General features: G+C 39.9%; 1 protein-coding gene across 7 annotated transcripts in view; it reads left to right on the top strand.

Moving 5' to 3' along the window:
* Nucleotides 1–18,555, top strand: part of NFIA (nuclear factor I A) — a 427,927-nt gene that overhangs the window by 324,095 nt on the left and 85,277 nt on the right. For all 7 annotated transcript variants that reach the window (XM_061411778.1, XM_061411773.1, XM_061411779.1 and 4 more), the window contains one exon: nt 11,552–11,680. In XM_061411778.1, the coding sequence (XP_061267762.1) occupies nt 11,552–11,680 (129 nt within the window). The remainder of the gene's footprint in view (nt 1–11,551; nt 11,681–18,555) is intronic.

Here is an 18,555-nt window from a genome sequence, read left to right as displayed (position 1 = left end):
AAGTTTCCGCAAACTCGCATAAGATGCTCAACAAAGACTGTGACTGAATGGAACTTACTCATTTACTTAATTGATAGGAAAAGCTTTGCCAAGCATTTACCCTTTATTCAGATAAGTAATTTTTAATAAAATATTTCCAAGATATGAAGACAGTTAAGAAAACAGCACGGTTTTTAATAATTGCACTCCTAAGTAAACGGATCTATCATTACGTTGTCACAAAGAATGACAGTGAGCAGAAACATCCTGCTAATCCCACTCTGATAAGTGTTCAGTGTAATTAGACAGACACCATCTTGTCTGTTGAATGTAGCATTCATCAGAAGTGCAACTTTACACAGAATCCTCTCTTCTGATATGTCGTTTTGCTTCTGAAAACGGCTCGTGTCGTTGTACGCAGCTATTTCCTTTTGATTTTATGTTTTTGTTTGTTTTAGTAGTTTTTAACAATGATCTGGGCCTTTTGTATCCACAAAGCTGCATTTGAGGTTAGCAGTTCATTTTGTTTTGCCAACTGTCAGAATCATAAACCTGCTTAAGTATTTTTAAGCTTTGAAATGACCTGTTGGCTTATCTCTCTGAAATGAAGGTATGACTCTTTTAGAGAGAGGTCTTCTTATGAGGAGGAAGCCAGTTTTCTGCCTTAAATAAGAGCTCAAAAGAGAGCATGTTTCTGTGAAAATTTTTAATGTTAAAATGATTAAATGTATTGCCCCCTTCCAGCATCCCCAGGCATAGCTTTAAAAAAAAAAATCCATTTCCTTTTGCCCTGTGGCTTGTGTCCTGAGCTATGAACTACCCCATGGTTACAAAGTGCTATCCACTCAGTTCATTGCCCAGCTCTACCTCCCCACTTTCTCGACGACTCAAAGGCCTTTGAAGGCAAAGAATAGGGTTATTGAAGGATGGCAGGCAGATTTCACTAAGTAACATAACAGGTGGAGGTCAAAGTAGTTTATTTGTGGAGATGAACAGAGTGCAGAGATGAAAAATCAAATGCTTTGCCATAATAAGGTTTAGCAAGAAAATGCTGACTACACTAAGCTGAGATTCTAGCTGACAGAACCTTTTCTAGCGTTCATTACTTGATTTCACAGTTCAAGCAATTTGAAGAGACCTAAAATTATATTTCTTTTTTCCCTTATGAAATGTTCACATCAGTTTTCAGATTTTAAGTAAAATGATGGGTACTCTGCTTGTAACCAAGGAACATTAGGACTTAATAGATTCCCAGTGTAGGCATATCCCAAGCAGGGAATGTCACAGACTGTGCATCTCTTACAAATTAAATTCTACCAGCAGGCACCTTAAAATCCAAGCTTTCAATCGTGTTTTAACTGACAGAGTGAACATATTTTGATAAACACTTAACTCCACATCATCTAAATGAATATTGTGAGTGGAGAAAAGTCTCTAAAAGGTTATTTACCAAGTTTGAGCACTGGCTTACCCTCAGCTTGTTGAAGATAAAGAGGAAAAGGCATTTGTTTGGGTTTTTTTATTTCCCTTTATGCAACTCATGTATAGTGCATGTGCTTTGCTTTTACAATTTAAAAGAGGGTTAAACATGCTGATAAAATATAATAAAGTAAGATTTATCTGCTGTTCTACAGCAGGACCAAAAATCTAAAAGATTATTTGGTGGCATATAGACCAAAGCTGTCGAATGGAACTGTGTGCAGTGATGCAACATGTTCTAACTCTGCACTGTCCAATACTGTAACAGCTAGCCAAATAAGGCCATTGAGCACTTGAAATGTGGCTGTGCTGAGCCACTGAAGTTTTTAATTCATTTAATTTTAATTAATTTAAATTTAAGTAACCACATGTGGCTAGTAGCTACCATATTGGACAGAGCAGATATAAACCAAACATATGTATGATTGAGTTTTTTACTTTTCATCTGGGTATCTAGGCAGAATGAATAAAACATTATGCTATATTGTACTATTTTTTCATGCAAAGAAAATAGTTTAGTTTTCTCAGTAATTTCTTTTTCATTCTCAGTCCTCTGTGAATGTGTGTGAGTGCTGTGTTGAGCCAAAATCAATCCTGCCCTGAATACATGGGAGAGGGTGAGATGGTTAGGGAGAAGATAGGATGGGTAGGGAATCTCCAACTTGTAAGTATATGAAATGCAATAGCTGACTCATTGAAAAAGACCCTGATGCTGGGAAAGATTGAGGGCAGGAGAAGGTGGCGACAGAGGATGAGATGGTTGGATGGCATCATTGACTTAATGAACATGAGTTTGAGCAAACTCTGAGAGATAGTGAAGGACGGGGCAGCCTGGCGTGATGCAGTCCATGGGGTTACAAGGAGTCGGACATGACGGAGCAACCAAACAACAACAGCATCCTGACAGTGGGGTGTCTGTATTTACCCTGAAAGGAAAGGAAATCTCAGAAGTCATGAGACTTTATTGTTGGCTTAGGAACCAGATTTTTTTTTTGTATGGTGCGGAGAAGGCAATGGCATCCCACTCCAGTACTCTTGCCTAGAGAATCCCATGGATGGAAGAGCCTGGTAGGCTACAGTTCATGGGGTCGCTAAGAGTCGGACACGACTGAGCGACTTCACTTTCATTTTTCAGTTTCATGCATTGGAGAAGGAAATGGCAACCCACTCCAGTGTTCTTGCCTGAAGAATCCCAGGGACGGGGAGCCTGGTGGGCTGCCGTCTATGGGGTCACACAGAGTCGGACACAACTGAAGTGACTTAGCAGTTTCCTTGTGTGTATCCTTCACTCTCTCTGGCTGTAAATTTTCACTTAACAAGTGAACATTTGGAATACATTAGCGAACTCATCATTTCTTTTCTCCTGAATTATCCATATAATTTTGTACTCCATTCTCCCATTTTTTTCTAAATTGAAGAAATCATTTGTGTCCAAGACTTTTAAATTACCTGAACTTCTTTATGATGTGATAATTCTTTGGGGGGGGGGTCCTTTTAGCTCATTTTAAATGGTTGCATATAGAACAATGAGGATACACCTCAGAAACTATATTAACTTTCATTTTATTCTCTCCATCATAAAAATGATTTTAAAACATTTTTATTCACTGAAAAAGGTTAAAAGTCAAAATAGTCTGAATGTTTTACCTTTTTGTATTGTTGAGTGTGTTAATCATACTAAATTACTTTAGAATGAACCCTAATGGGTTTTACCATTAGGACACAAATCTAGGGTGAATACAGTATCTTGAACTAACTCCTATCACACAGCATGTGTTGATAGCCACAAAACAGGATGGTCCTTTGACTGTGGGATTAATCTATCCAATCACAGTCTTTATTTAGCATCACCCTTGGAGATGATCTCATATAAAGTCTAGCTGAAATGGCCCTATAATGGTTCTGTTCTTGCTTGTGGGGGCTAGAGACTGGGACAGTGCTCTGCATCTAGAAGCTGAGCGTCTGGGCGTAAATCTGCTGGTGGTAGGTGACTTGCGAGATAGAGTGCTGGTCCTCAGCTTTTGTTTTGTGCTTGAGAAATGGCACTGCAGTTTATGCCGACAACATTAGTCTGACGGCCGTGACTGGTGTATCCATTCCCCACACTGAGACCTGGAGGTAGAAGGGAATCTGAAGACCCAAATGTAGAGACAACAGTCAGGACGGCAGTTAGCATGTTATTTAGGCTGGAGAAAAATGTTTGCGTACCATTAATAAGCTCTCTTTTAAACCAGCCTGTGATTGGTGTGTAGCAGTAATGGGAACTTTGTTCAGAAGTGGGCACCTGGGTGAAATAGTATACTGAAGGGAGGAAGGGCTTTGGCTAGCTCAGTCCAAATCCTGGCTCGCTCCTCCACGTACTAATCTTGTGGCCTCTCACCCTTTCTGGGACTTCGCTCGCTCAGTTATCCTCCCACCAAGCCACGGCCTTCTGCCCATCTGCTGGACACTTCCATCAGTAGGCCAGCATGCTTTACTGTCTCCCACTGCTTCCCCCGTTCTTCCTAAAGCTACTACCCTAATTGTCTGCTTCCCTTTACAAACTAACTTCATGAGAATTGACTATACCGATTGTCCTGCTTCTTCCCTTCCTGTTGATTTTTGCAGGCCATTCTAACCCATCTTCCATGCTCCTCACTCTCACAGAGCTCGTTTATTCTCACTATGCTTGACCTCTCAACAGCACTCACCTCACTCCGTCACAACTGTCTTCTTGAAATACTTCTCTTAGTTTCTGTAAAACTGCACTTCTTATGAGTGAAATGCCTCTACTTAGTTACCTGCTTTGACACCAATGTTAGTAGCTCAGAGGTCTCCTTTGATGTCAAGACTTACTGAATTTTAAATAATTGTGTGTGTTAGCCACATACTTTTGATTAAGTGAGGCATTTCTGCATTATCATATAGACTAGGCTTGGAGTTTATCAATGACTCTTAAAAGAAGAATTGTGATCCTTTCTGCTAATGTCTGCAGGAGGCTATTGAGAAAACAAGGTGTTGAATAGGGAAGAGGCCTGTTGTATATATTAATGTGTATATATTTGCTGTTTTAGAACTTAACATCTATTATCTGTTAGAAGACTTCTAAGTCTGTGTGATATTTTTCTTTTGGAGGTTCTGTGTTAGAATTACTGGTAATATATTCAGGATGTTTAATAAAATCCTAACTGATTCCTACTAAGGCCAAGTAAAACCTCTGGTATATAAGACAAGATGATTCTTAGTACTGTACTTCAGAGTCATTTTAATATTTTGCATATTCTTTTGCAGTTGATAATCACTTTTCTTTGGATATCAGAAAGTTCAACTGTATTTTGTTGCCTTAAATAGGACACTGTTTTTACAGTGTACAAGGGAAACTACAGGAGGGAGTATGATATTTAACAAAACAATACAAGCTTCAGAACCTGAGAGACCTGGGTCAGAATGATCACTTAATGGCTGTATCTTTTAATTTTTATTTTATATTGCAGTGTGATTGATTAACAGTGATGTGCTAGTTACAGGTGTACAGAAAAGAATGGCTGTATGGTCTTGAGCAAGTTGCTTGATATCCTTGATCCCTACTTTCTGTGACACTACGTTAGAGGTAGGTAGGATAATAATACCTACCATTCTGAGACACAGACGTAAGGATTTGTAAGTACAGGGTACATAGCAGGACTCTGTCATTTGTGGCTTTTATTATTCTCAGCCTGATTTTTGGAAATGATCAATATGTAGGAATTTGATGGCATCTTTTTAGCTACCTTGTAGCTCTCTTGAGGCTCCTCGGTGGATGAAGGCTTCTAATAGGCTTTAGATTTAGTATAATAGTTGTTGTGGTAAAGCAGTAAAGATGGGTTGTTGGGAATTCGATCATGATAGCAAACAGGAGAATGTCTGAAGTCAAACATGAACAACCGAACTTAAGCAGCATTTAGTGGTCCTCTCTAACCAGCTTATATGTTGGATTTTAAAATGAAAGTGCAGAGTTTGTCAGTTTCCAGAGCTTCTCCCAAACAGATTGTGAGTCTAAATGAACAGTATTAAAACTAACCTTTCTTTCCTTTTTTTTTTTTTTGGCCGGGCCATGTGGCATGTAGGATTTAGTTCCCTGATCAGGGGTCAAACCCTTGTCCCCTACAGGAGGACCACGAAATCTTAACTACTGGACCTCTAGGGAAGTCCCCTAACTTTTCTGTTCTCAACTTTAATACTTTGAAGAAAGAAACATATACCAGTTAAATCTTTTCTGACAACTGGAACTACATCACCCAAACTCCAGCGACAGACAAGATAAGGTCCTGCTGTCTGGAACAACATTAAACAGGGATAAGTTTCACAGGACAGTTGGATTTTTGACTAAGTACTCTAACAAATTAAGCACTAACCCGGACTTTTTGCCTCCTTTTAAAAATCTAGCATGGTGTTCTATGGTCAGTGGAATAATTATAGGTTATTGTGATCTCTTTCTTCCCCCTTTCCCACTAATGTTGTAGCTCCTTGACTCAAAAATATCTCATTTTAGAAGCTTTCTCAAGCAAAGAACAGCATTATTATACTTTCTTCTCATTCCTGTAGTATTTGCTTCTTGTCACTATAAAATTCTTGGTCAAAGTGTGTGGTAATCTCATGACTCAGGAGAGGGGGGAGTTAATATTGATTATGATTTTTCTCCTGTATATTCTTTTTTTATTTCAGGTTGCAGCAAAAAGTTACCGCCCCCCAAAATTCTTGATTTGTTATAAGAGACCTCCAGAATTATTTTGAGTTTCTTCATATCATTTGATCACATTTTATTATTGTTATTTCCTGAAATAATCAGGAGAAAATAGAAATTCTCCAAAGTGCTTACACCACTAGAAATAACTTTAAGCCTCTTTCCTAAGAAGATGTCTTAACCATTTTCTCTGGGTGAGCGTAGGCTAATGGAAAACCTCATTACTAGAACAGACATTAAAAATATTGAAAAATTCTAGATTTCTAGAGATTAGTTAGTGCATAGTAAGCTTCTTTAATGGGCTTCCCAGGTGGTGCTAGTGTTAAAGAACCCACTTGCCAATGCAGAAGATGTAAGACATGTGGGTTCAATCCCTGGGTCGGAAGATCCCCTGGAGGAGGGCATGGAAACCTCCAGTATTCTTGACTGGAGAGTCCCACAGACAGAGGGGCCCGGCTGGCTACAGTCCATGAGGTCGCAAAGAGTCGGACACGACTGAAATGACTTAGCACCAGGCATCTTTAATTACATATTACTAGGGTCAACTTGTTATATTTTAATATCTTATATATTAATATCATGTTCGTCTGCTAATGCTGTGTAACAAATTACCACGTTTAGCTTAAAGCATCACACATTTATTATCTCACAGTTTCCATGGGTCAAGAGTCTGAACGCTGCTTAGCTGGTTCCTTTACTCAGGGACTCACAAGACTACAATCAAAATTTTGTCCAGGCCAAAGTCCTTTCGCTTAGGGTTTTCTCCGGGATGGGTGTGGGGGGGAGAAAGTATTTTTTTCTTTTTAATTGCTTTGCAATGTTGTGTTAGTTTCTGCTGTGCAATGAAGTGAACCAGCCATATGTATACGTAGATCCCTCCCTCTTGAACTTCCCACCCACACTGCCCATTCCACCCTCTCTAGGTCATCACAGAGCCCTGAGCTGAGCTTCATGTGCTTTATAACAGGTTTCCATTTGCTATCTATTTTTTACACCTAGTATTTTATATACATCAATCCCAACACATGATTTGGCAGAATTCTATTCCTTGCAGCTTTAAGACTAAGGTTCTAGCTTCCTTAAAGCCCTCTGTCAGTCACAGCCCTACTTAGCCCCTCGAGGTCCCTACAGTTCCTTGCCATGTGGCCTTCTCACAGGTCGTTTTTACCATGTGGCAGCTTATTTTTTCAAAGTAAGCAGGAGACTCTCTCTGACTTCTAATCCTTCTTTTGAAGGACTCACCTGATAAAGTCAGGCTCAGTTCAGTTCAGTCGCTCAGTCATGTCCGACTCTTTGCGACCCCATGAACTGCAGCACACCAGGCCTCCCTGTCCATCACCAACTCCTGGAGTCCACCCAAACCCATGTCCATTGAGTCGGTGATGCCATCCAACCATCTCATCCTCTGTCATCCCCATTTCCTCCTGCCCTCAATCTTTCCCAGCATCAGGGTCTTTTCCAATGAACCAGTTCTTCGCATGAGGTGGCCAAAGTATCGGAGTTTCAGCTTCAACATCAGTCCTACCAATGAACACCCAGGACTGATATTCTTTAGGATGGACTGGTTGGATCTCCTTGCAGTCCAAGGGACTCTCAAGAGTCTTCTCCAACACCACACTTCAAAAGCATCAATTCTTCGGCGCTCAGCTTTCTTTATAGTCCAACTCTCACATCCATATATGACTACTGGAAAAACCATAGCCTTGACTAGATGGACCTTTGTTAACAAAGTAATGTCTCTGCTTTTTAATATGCTGTCTAAGTTGGTCATAACTTTCCTTCCAAGCAGTAAGCTTCTTTTAATTTCATGGCTGCAGTCACCATCTGCAGTGATTTTGGAGCTTCCCAAATTAAAGTCAGCCAATGTTTCCACTGATTCCCCATCTATTTGCCATGAAGTGATGGGACCGCATGCCATGATCTTCGTTTTCTGAATGTTGAGCTTTAAGCCAACTTTTTCACTCTCCTCTTTCACTTTCATCAAGAGGCTCTTTAGTTCTTCTTCACTTTCTGCCATAAGGGTGGTGTCATCTGCATATCTGAGGTTATTGATATTTCTCCTGGCAATCTTGATTCCAGCTTGTGCTTCTTCCAGCCCAGCGTTTCTCATGATGTACTCTGCATATAAGTTAAATAAGCAGGGTGGCAATATACAGCTTTGACGTGCTCCTTTTCCTATCTGGAACCAGTCTGTTGTTCCATGTCCAGTTCTAACTGTTGCTTCCTGACCTGCATACAAATTTCTCAAGAAGCAGATCAGGTGGTCTGATATTCCCATCTCTTTCAGAATTTTCCACAGTTTATTGTGATCCACACAGTCAAAGGCTTTGGCATAGTCAATAATGTAGAAATAGATGTTTTTCTGGAACTCTCTTGCTTTTTTGATGATCCAGTGGATGTTGGCAATTTGATCTCTGGTTCCTCTGCCTTTTCTAAATCCAGCTAGACTTCTTTATTTTTATACATCAAAAAGAACTTTGAAGTAATATTTTGTTTGTTCCAGAGAAATGTGTAGCATTACATCATCATCTTTTTTAAAAAATCTGATACTTCTAAAAAATATATTGAAATGAAAGTTTTGACTCATTAAGAGAAAGCTAATCAGTCATTCATCTGTGCAGTAATTGTATAACAGTTGTATAGCTATTTGGTAAAAGAAATTTTAACAAGGAGTTTATTTTTAACATAACATACAGAAACCAAATTTGATTTCAGAAAGAAAAACTAGGATTAATGTTGTCTAGCTTTAAACAGAAATCAGTTGACTAGCATTTTGAAACTTCATTTGGTCAATTAAGTATACAGAGCAAATTAACCAAAACATACATTATGCATATGGAGAAAATATTAAAGTATATAATAAGGAAAAGTGCTCAATATGAGTCTTTAAAAATTGAAAACATAAAGTAATTTTGAGATTCATGACAGTCTCGGGGTTCATATTACTTGGCTGTGATAAATTTAGAAGATTATACAGAGTTTGGCTTGTTCTTCACGTACACACAGTATTTCTTCTCAGTTTAACCCTTTTAAAGAGGATTTGAATTTTGATCATTTTGAATCCATTTACCACCTTCATCATCTTGATGTGTATCATCTAAATATAATTTCCCTCCCCCTTTTAAGAGTGGAACTGGTGTGTTTAAAGCATGTCAGCGTTTCTGCCCTATTTAGAATGGCATGGGTTGGAAAACATGAACTTTTCAAAGAAATGACAGCTTTTCCTTGAGTCGAACCATTTGCTTTCTTTAATAAGATTAGTTCAGATACTGCATTTCATCAATTCCATCATCTGAAAAAAATCCTGCCATCTTAAAAGTTTTGACATTTTCATTTTCTATTCTATTTCTGCTCTATGACACATAGTTCAGGCATTTGGCTGAGTTTAAATCAGTGGACTGGTTGGAAGCCTTAAAATGTGTTTGCACAGAAGTTTGAATGAATTGGGAGATTTGTTTACATTTGGAGCTTTGTATTCCTTCCTTTTTATTTTTAAATTTGAAATCTCTTCTCATGACGATACCTTAGGTTAGGTTACTTGCAGTGAACGTTAACCCAAAATCTCAATTCATCCTAATGATGTTAGGACATTGGCATGACATGACTTTGGTTACTGATTCAGTGAGCAAACAAATACAGCTAAAGTCACTTAGTGACTTGTTTCTAATTCAAGTCACATAGATATTGATCTAGAAGGGATCTGATCCTGATTTGTCTAGTTTGTGTGAAAATCACACGCCACTTCATGTTGTCCTTGTCTGTCTATGCAGATTTACTTACAATTTGCAGTTTGTTTCTTTCCTGGGGTTAAAACCCCAAGTCTGGCTCTGTCCAGGCATCTCTTAGTAAAGCCGCAGATAAAGCTGAGAACTGTAAAAGTGTTAATAGTTGACATATCTTTTCAGGCCACTTGGTATGTTCTAGACTGTTTGTCAGATAGCCTGAAAATAGAAGCAGGCAAAGCAGGCCTGGTCTCTGTTCTTACAGAATCTGTAGTGACACTTGAAGGTTGTCTTGTAGAATCTCATTAAGGAAATCTGTGGTCAGAAATAAGGACATGTTTAGACATAGGCCAAACTAGCTAAGTTTCTGAACAGATCTATACTTACAAAGCGCTTAGAATAGTAATGATACTTAGCAACTACTTGATAACAGTTACATGCTAGTATCATTATTATTTTTATTATTTACTTTTCCAGGTCATCCAAATAATTCTCTGGCCATAGACAGAGCATAATACATATAAATATATAAGTGAAATGAGATTTGGTTCTTTGACATGAAATCAGACCAATTTTGTACTGCAAAGTTAAAAGAGCCCAAATTTGTCCTGTGATGTGGAGACTAGGAATCATTTCCTTTATTTTTACATGCAAGTTTTCATGGTTTTAATCGGCACCCTACCAAACTGATAGATGCCTCTAGCTGTGTGTGTCAGTGTGGTTGCTGAGAACGTCACACATGCAGTAATTACAGGGGATGATTTTTGCCTGATTTTCTTCCTAGAGCATTTGCTATGCTGGAAATGCTATGAAAAGCTTAGACTATAGTACAAATACTATTTTTAAAAACAAACTTTTATTATATATTCTTAAAATAAAGTAATATATGTTCATCATAGGAAAAAAAACAAGCAGAAAAAAGCAGGGATAATCACTCAAATCCAACATGCAAAGAGAACTGCTATTATAGTGTATGCATATTTCTTTGCAGTTCTTTCTCTGTACATAGAAATACATTTTAAAATGGCATCACAGTGTAATATCCCATTTTGTAATGGCTTGCTATGTCTTTATCCTGTGTCATTAAATACCTTTCCATTGTCATTATTCTTTTACAATATTATTTGCATTGGCTATGACATCTTTAACCATTTAATTTTTATTGTTTAATTTTTACCTTTTCTTTTTTTCCACTATAAATTATTCACTGGGTGAACAACTGAGTTACCATTGTTGAGGGTTATTTAAATGTTAAAACAGCTAAATTGTATAAAATGTGCCTTGGCACTGAAGTAAAGTAACGGGCAGATGAAATGATTGCATACGAATCCTCATATGCTGCTATAGCCGTCTCTATGAATGGTCCCAGAGGCCTCTGGCCCAGATGACAACTTTCAGGAAGCACTGGGAAAGTGGTGTTCCATAATTAGAGATCAGAAGCCCTCAGATGGGCTGTGATTTAGGAGAGTAAGTTAAAATCAACTATCTGCTGACATCAGGGGACCCTTCCGTTACCTGTTTGTTTCTATGACAAATTCAAACCAATTCAAAATAACTTTTCCATTCGCAGGTAGATTTCTTTTTTTAATTCTTTTAAGTTTGATCTTGTAGGTTGCATAAGCTGTGTTCCGTGACTTAAGTGTGCTTATCCATTCATCCTTCCTGCCAGGAATGCCATCTCCAACCACACTGAAGAAGTCGGAGAAGTCTGGTTTCAGCAGCCCCTCCCCTTCACAGACCTCCTCCCTGGGAACGGCATTCACACAGCATCACCGACCCGTCATTACAGGACCCAGAGGTGAGCTGCTCCGCCTGCACCCTTGATTGTGCTTAGTTCATGACCTTGGAACGAGAGTAGTAAAATGAGAGACAACGAGGACTCCCCCAGAGTAGTTCTGAAGGAAGTGAGTGTTCCAGTTTCTTATCCTCGGGGACTGCTTTGGAATTGTAGGGACCCAAGGGATTTGGTATCAAACCCTGATCCTTACCTCTTTCTTTGCTGGTGGGATGTTGCAAAGAGGTGGGAGGTAGTTTGAATTAACCAAAATCAAATCTGTCTTAAGGGCTTTCCTGGTGGCTCAGATGGTAAAGGGTCTGCCTGCTGTCTGGGAGATCCCTGAGTTGGGAAGACCCTCTGGAGAAGGGAGTGGCTACCCACTCCAGTGTTCTTGCCTGGAGAAGTCCATGGACAGAGGGACCTTGTGGCTACAGTCCATGGGGTCACAAAGAGTTGGATGCTAATGAGCAACTAACACTTCCTTATCTTAGAAATTGTATGAGAGGGGCACTTGTGTGTGCCTGTGTGTGTGTTTGTGTGTATGTGTGTGTTAGGTGAGTTTATTTTCATTCTCTCACCCCCTTTCTTGAAACCTGATTTCAGTATGTGGCATTTTGCATTCAGGTTATTTGCATCACCGTGTTGACGAGCCATCTTCATTCACTCCTTTTGAAGTGGTAGATAGTTTGTCTGGTTTTCATTGCAATGTTTTCATTATTTTTGTCTCGTGTGCTTTTAAGTTTATTATTAAAATGTGTCCACAAGAAATATGATTTGTATTTCACATTAAAGACAAGCTTTAAACCTCAAGAGAATGTCAGCAAATCACTTAACTTGATCTTGTTGCAAGATGAAAATATTTATTAGTTTGTTTATGAAACTCCCACAGTAGGAGTATGAATAATTATAACCACGTTTGCTTTCTTCCATCAGATTTTTGTTTAGGTAAGTTTGTGATCTACCAGCTGCTATCATAAAACATCCTAGAAAGTTATGGTCTCTTGTCTACTTTGACATACGCCTGGAGAAACTGGTATTTCTTGCATTAATCTCAATGTGAGTCCCACAAATCTGAATCCCTTTATGAATACTCTGTGTACATCTCAGGGAAATATAGCAGTTTAGAGGGCTGGCCAATGTACATGTGTAGAAATCACTTTGAAGAAAATAAGTGTTTTGACTATTATATGAAGCAGTGTCTATCCACAATTATGAAAGCTCACTTGCCCCATCTTTAAAGATCTTGTGATCATTGATGGAACTTTAAGTGTTCTAATTATTTCACTTGTGTGTAAGAGTGAAAAATACGTGCATTACCCTCCCCCCAATTTGAAAACCTTGCATCTGAATGAAATTATGTGCTCCCAGAATGAATCTCTTTGAATGGGGCAGTGTGATGATATTATTTTCGTTGTCAGCATTCCTTAAGCATTGAAACTGTGGTGGGAGGTAAGAGATACGAAGATTTAGTCAGAAGATTTTTGGTCTCAGGGAGATAAGGCCTGTATGTTTCTCATCTTTTTATGACCAGGCTGACATGGTCTAAGTGCTACATGGATCTTAAAAGCAGAGGTTTCTGTAGGAAACTCTGGAGTGAACTGTAGAGGTTCCTTCATCATCAATCAAGGATTTACTGAGTGCTTGTCACTGGGCAGACACTGGGTATTCAGTGGTTCCTGTCCTCATAGAGCGTATTGTCCAGTACAGAAAAATAAGCATTTAGAATATGTTGTGGAATGCACACTTTTCACTTTATATCACCTAAAGAACCTTCAAATGGTAGATATTGTCAAAGTCAAATCTTTAAAGTCACTTAGATGAATAGAGGACATTCCAAGCGAAGAAAAGACTCCTGGTACACCAGGATTAGGAAGCAGCAATGCCAGCAATCAGGGTAGTTTTTTAAGTTGCCTCTTTCCATTTCTGCTTATCATTTGAATTTTTTAATGTCCTCTCCAATAAAATGGGGACAGTAGTAATGGCTCCCCACTCCAGCACTCTTGCCTGGAAAATCCCATGGACAGAGGAGCCTGGTGGGCTGCAGTCCATGGGGTCACTAAGAGTCGGACACGACTGAGCAACTTCACTTTCACTTTTCACTTTCATGCATTGGAGAAGGAAATGGCAACCCACCCCAGTGTTCTTGCCTGGAGAATCCCAGGGACGGGGAGCCTGGTGGGCTGCCGTCTCTGGGGTCGCACAGAGTTGGACACGACTGAAGCGACTTAGCAGCAGCAGCAGCAGTACTGCTGAAGGAATTTTTTTTTCTCCCAACGTCACATTCTTACACAGAAACTACAATAAAACAATATTTGTAGAGACTCTGAGGGGTATAAGGCAATGTGCGTATGTTATCATTTATTCAGTAAATACTGAATGCTTTCTATATGTCTTGCCTTAGAACTATAGATCTAGAAATGATTCTAGCACTTACCCATAAGTGCCATGATTGGGAGCTTCTTCTTGCTAAACAGTTAATCACATTTGCTAAAATGATCCACACTGAGTTGAATCAGAGGGGACCTTCTTATTCTACAGAACTGTGAGTTTTGGTCTTCTGTTCATACTCATGGAATTGTTTATAAGGAAAAGAGAAAGATGCCCAATTTAAAAATTATGGAACAATTATGGAATTCCAAAGAATTTTTTCACCAGACTTCAATATGGTTCACAGCATCCTCAGGTCTCCTTTCTGGGAAATCTACTCAGGAACCCATTCTTATTACATCCTGCCCAACTTAGAGGTCTGGTGAAGGGAAGTGGGGTAGTTGGTATGAAATACTTCAGCGGCATCTTTGTGGTCAGCATGACAGAATTGAGATAGCTTAACATAAGACCCTGTTGGGCTAAGACCTTTTTAAAGGTTGGTGGTTAGACACTTGTTATTTAAAACATACTCACTATAGGTATCATATTCCCTCTTATCCTTCTGTGAACTGGTTGGAAAGCTAATGCTTGGAATGACATCACATCTGGGACTAAGAGTTGATGTTTTAGGAAGATAAGGCTGGATTTAAAAAAGGAGAGTCTGGCAGAGGGAGCCAGTGTAGAATAAATGTGGCATGTACATTAAGGAGAATTCAACCTCACATGTTCTTTTTATTGGAAGGAGAGGCTTGGCTTCCCTGGTGACTCATATGGTAAAGAATCCATCCACAGTGCAGGAGACCCAGGCTCGACCCCTGGGTCAGGCAGATCCTCTGGAGAAGGAAATGGCAAGCCCATTCCAGTATTCTTGCCTGGAGAACCCCATGGACAGAGGAACCTGGCGGGCTACAGTCCATGGAGTCGCAAAGAGACAGACACAACTGAGCGACTAACACTTTCACTTTCTCTTACTACAATCTGAAATGGTAAATCATTAGAGAATCCAGATAGATGATCAGACTTCAAAAAGGCCAGGAAGAAGAGAAAGGTGTGTCCTTTATCAGGATCCTGGGGCACTGGGGAGGCTGTAAACTGTAGTCTTATTCAGAGTCACATGGTATAGTCACCTCTGGATAGCACCTAGATTGTAAGACTTCTGCTGCCTTCCTTAAAATTCCTCATGGGAATACCTCAACTAGACAAACACCAATCAGTAGACAGTAGCTGTGTAATATACCCCAGTGCCCAGACCTGAGGTGGTATGCTAACAGAGCTGCTGCTGCTGCTGCTAAGTCACTTCAGTCGTGTCCGACTCTATGCGACCCCATAGACGGCAGCCCACCAGGCTTCCCCGTCCCTGGGATTCTCCAGGCAAGAACACTGGAGTGGGTTGCCGTTTCCTTCTCCAATGCATGAAAGTGAAAAGTGAAAGTGAAGTCACTCAGTCGTGTCCGACTCCCAGCGACCCCATGGACTGCAGCCTACCAGGCTTCTCCATCCATGGGATTTTCCAGGCCAAGAGTACTGGAGTGGGGTGCTAAAAGAGCTACAGAACAGCAAATCCACCTCAAATTTCAATGAATTCACCAAATTCATTGAAAACAAGCAATGGTCCTATTTTTCACTGCAAAAATTAGCTATGTTTGGAAATTTGGTGGCCACCTTTTACACAGGAAACCTCTCTTTGATGATTGCAAAGCTGAGGCAGGAAACACAGAGCCTCGAGGGGAGTAAGTACAGAAGCTAGGGTTGGAGGTGGAATGGACTGGTGTTTGAATCCCATTTCCACCACTTTTACCAGCTGTGTGAACCTGGCACATAGCTTTGCTTCTCTGAGCGATGGGTTCCTCATCTATAAATTGAGGATCTAATCTCAACCTCAGAGAATTATATTTTCTTAGGAGTAGATGAAATCATCTACTCATGGGCATGATCAGGTCAGGCAAACAATTAAGTCACCCATTTTCATCAGGGCTTTGAAAGTCTCATGCTATCATGCTGTCTTCCTGCCTTTGCCTGTCCACACACTGGACACACTGGTCCCATCCCAAGACCAATTCGGGTACCACTTTCTACCTGCAATCTGCTCAGCTCCAACCAGGCTGCCATCATCTCTCAATCTGCAGACTCTGGGAGTCTCTCACGTCACGTCTTCACACTCCCTACACCAACTTGGTCTTACTTTGTCAGTTCACGTACACGTCTTGTTCTTTCTCTAGAACAAAACCTCTGTGAGGAAGGATCTCTAATAAACACCTTTTGATATCTTCATTGTTTCTCACACCGTGGGTTTTGAGCTCAGATTTTACCTGAATGAATAAAAAGTATGCAAGATGTGCATAAAAGGTACATAAGAGATATTCATCCCATCCCTGAAACTGACAGATTCTCAGTGCTTCAGAAGGAGGAAGGGTGACATATGACAATAGTTGATATGGCCCTTCTTTATAAGGAATGTCCAAGATGAGGAAGAACCATGGCCTTTCATCCAAAGAAAGCTTTTGCAAGATTATGTAGTAAGGTTTATTAAAAGCTATGGTGTTTCTTAGTTGATGTTATTCTAATCTTCTAATCTAAAATTGGAATCTAATTTTCCAATTTCCCTTGTGAAGGTAGGGGCATGTGGTTTCTTAAAATGAACCCCCTCTCTGATGGTGTCATTGTTTATGGCTTTCATAAATCATTTAACATTGTGACCTCAGTTTAGCCATCTCATGGGGGATAACACTTTGCCACCTCACCTGGTGGCTCAGATGGTAAAGAATCTGCCTGCGATGTAGGAGGCTCAGGTTTGATCCCAGATTGGAAAGATTCCCTGAAAAAGGGAATGGCTGCCTACTCCAGGATTCTTGCCTAGAGAATTTTAGGACAGAGAAGCCGGGTGTGTTACAGTCCATAATGTCCAAAGAGTCAGATACGACTGAGTAACTAACACTTACGTAGTTAAAATTAGGTGAAGAAGTTAAAGACTGTGGAATGCCCTACTAAGTGAGGAAGAGATTAAGTTTCCATTATACGTTACTACAGTTACTGTGCACTTTAAACAGAAAGATTGGGCTTTCGAAGACTTTCTTTTAGCAGTGCTTAAAATTTCAACCATAGTAAAGTATTTAGTCATGACAGTTCATCTTCTTCATGATAATGAAGAAAAATTATCATTTTTCTTTTTTCTTCCCTTTGCTTTTCTAAGAGTTGTAGGTGTACCTGATGATTTAAAAGGGCCTAACTCTTTTTGAGAATGATTTGGAGTACTCATCAGAGATATTTTAGAATTTCTTAAAAGTTGTCTTCTCAAAACTTATGTTTCTGCCTTTAAGTCTTTGCTATTTCCAAAAGCGAGATAATAGATGATACTTAATTTAAATGCTTAGCACAAAGGTCAAGCGACTCTGTGCTTTAGGGATCAAGAGGCAGTCGGGAACCTGCACTATACATGTTGTAAAGCAGGGGTTGAGAGTAATTGACAAATAAGCACCAATTGAGCTTCGTCTAGAGCCATAGAATTTCAGAATAGTAAGTACTCTTGGGGCCTTCTGGTTTAATTCTTTTCCTGGATCCCTTAAGAATGTGTTTGGCTGTAAGTAACTGGAAATCTAAAACAAACATATGGAGTTTTCCCTGGTGGCTCAGTGGTAAAGAATCTGCCTACCAATGCAAGAGACATGAGTTCAATCCCTGGTCTGGGAAGATCCCACATGCCCTGAAACAGCTAGGTCTATGGGCCACAACTACTGAGCCTTGCTCTAGAGCCCAGGAACCACAGCTACTGAGCCTGCATGCCCTAGAGTGAGTGATCTGCAGCAAGAAAAGCCACCGCAGTGAGAAGCCTGCACACGGCAACTAGAGAGTAGCCCCCGCGCACCACAACTAGGAAGAGAGTCCTCACAGCAGCAGAGACCCAGCACAGCCATAAATAAGTAAATAAGAAAATGAAAACCGAGTATGTGGTTCAGAACTGTCATGGCGGCATCTGAGTGCAGTCAAGGACTGAGATTTCTTCTCTTATCCATGCTCTAGTGGATTGTTCTCAATCTCACGCTGTGACCTCATGGTCACAGTGTAGCCACTGCCCTCCTGCCATGCATCTGCATTCCAAGCGTTTTAAAGAAGGGAGCAGACAAGAGCCAAAAGTGCCTGCCAGGTCATTTTGCCACCTTTCATAGACTCTTACTCAGCATGATCAAAACTAAGCCTCTTGATCACCTCTAGCTGCAAGGGAGGCTGGAAAATCTAAGTATTTGACAGAGCACATTGCTGCTCTGTATAAAATTGGGGTTTTATAAGTAGGAAAATAGGAGAAAAATATTCTGGCTAGCAGTCAACAACATAGTTACCGTTACTCAGAGAAATGCGAAATCTGAGTTGGCCAGAGCCAAGACTAGAAATCTAGCCTCCAGTGCTAAGCCTTTTCAACCTATTTCTACCTTTTTCTCCACTACTGGGAGAAATCAACTGCATTTATTTCAACAGTTTGTTTTCACAATTTTTATTAGTCAAGGACATGACATAGCCATTTAGATCTTTCGATA

The sequence above is a fragment of the Bos javanicus genome, chromosome 3, assembly GCF_032452875.1.
Source record: "Bos javanicus breed banteng chromosome 3, ARS-OSU_banteng_1.0, whole genome shotgun sequence".
In the NCBI taxonomy this organism is placed as follows: Eukaryota; Metazoa; Chordata; class Mammalia; order Artiodactyla; family Bovidae; genus Bos; species Bos javanicus.
Note: the sequence above shows the minus strand (reverse complement) of the source record. Positions and strands in the feature narration are given on the sequence as shown.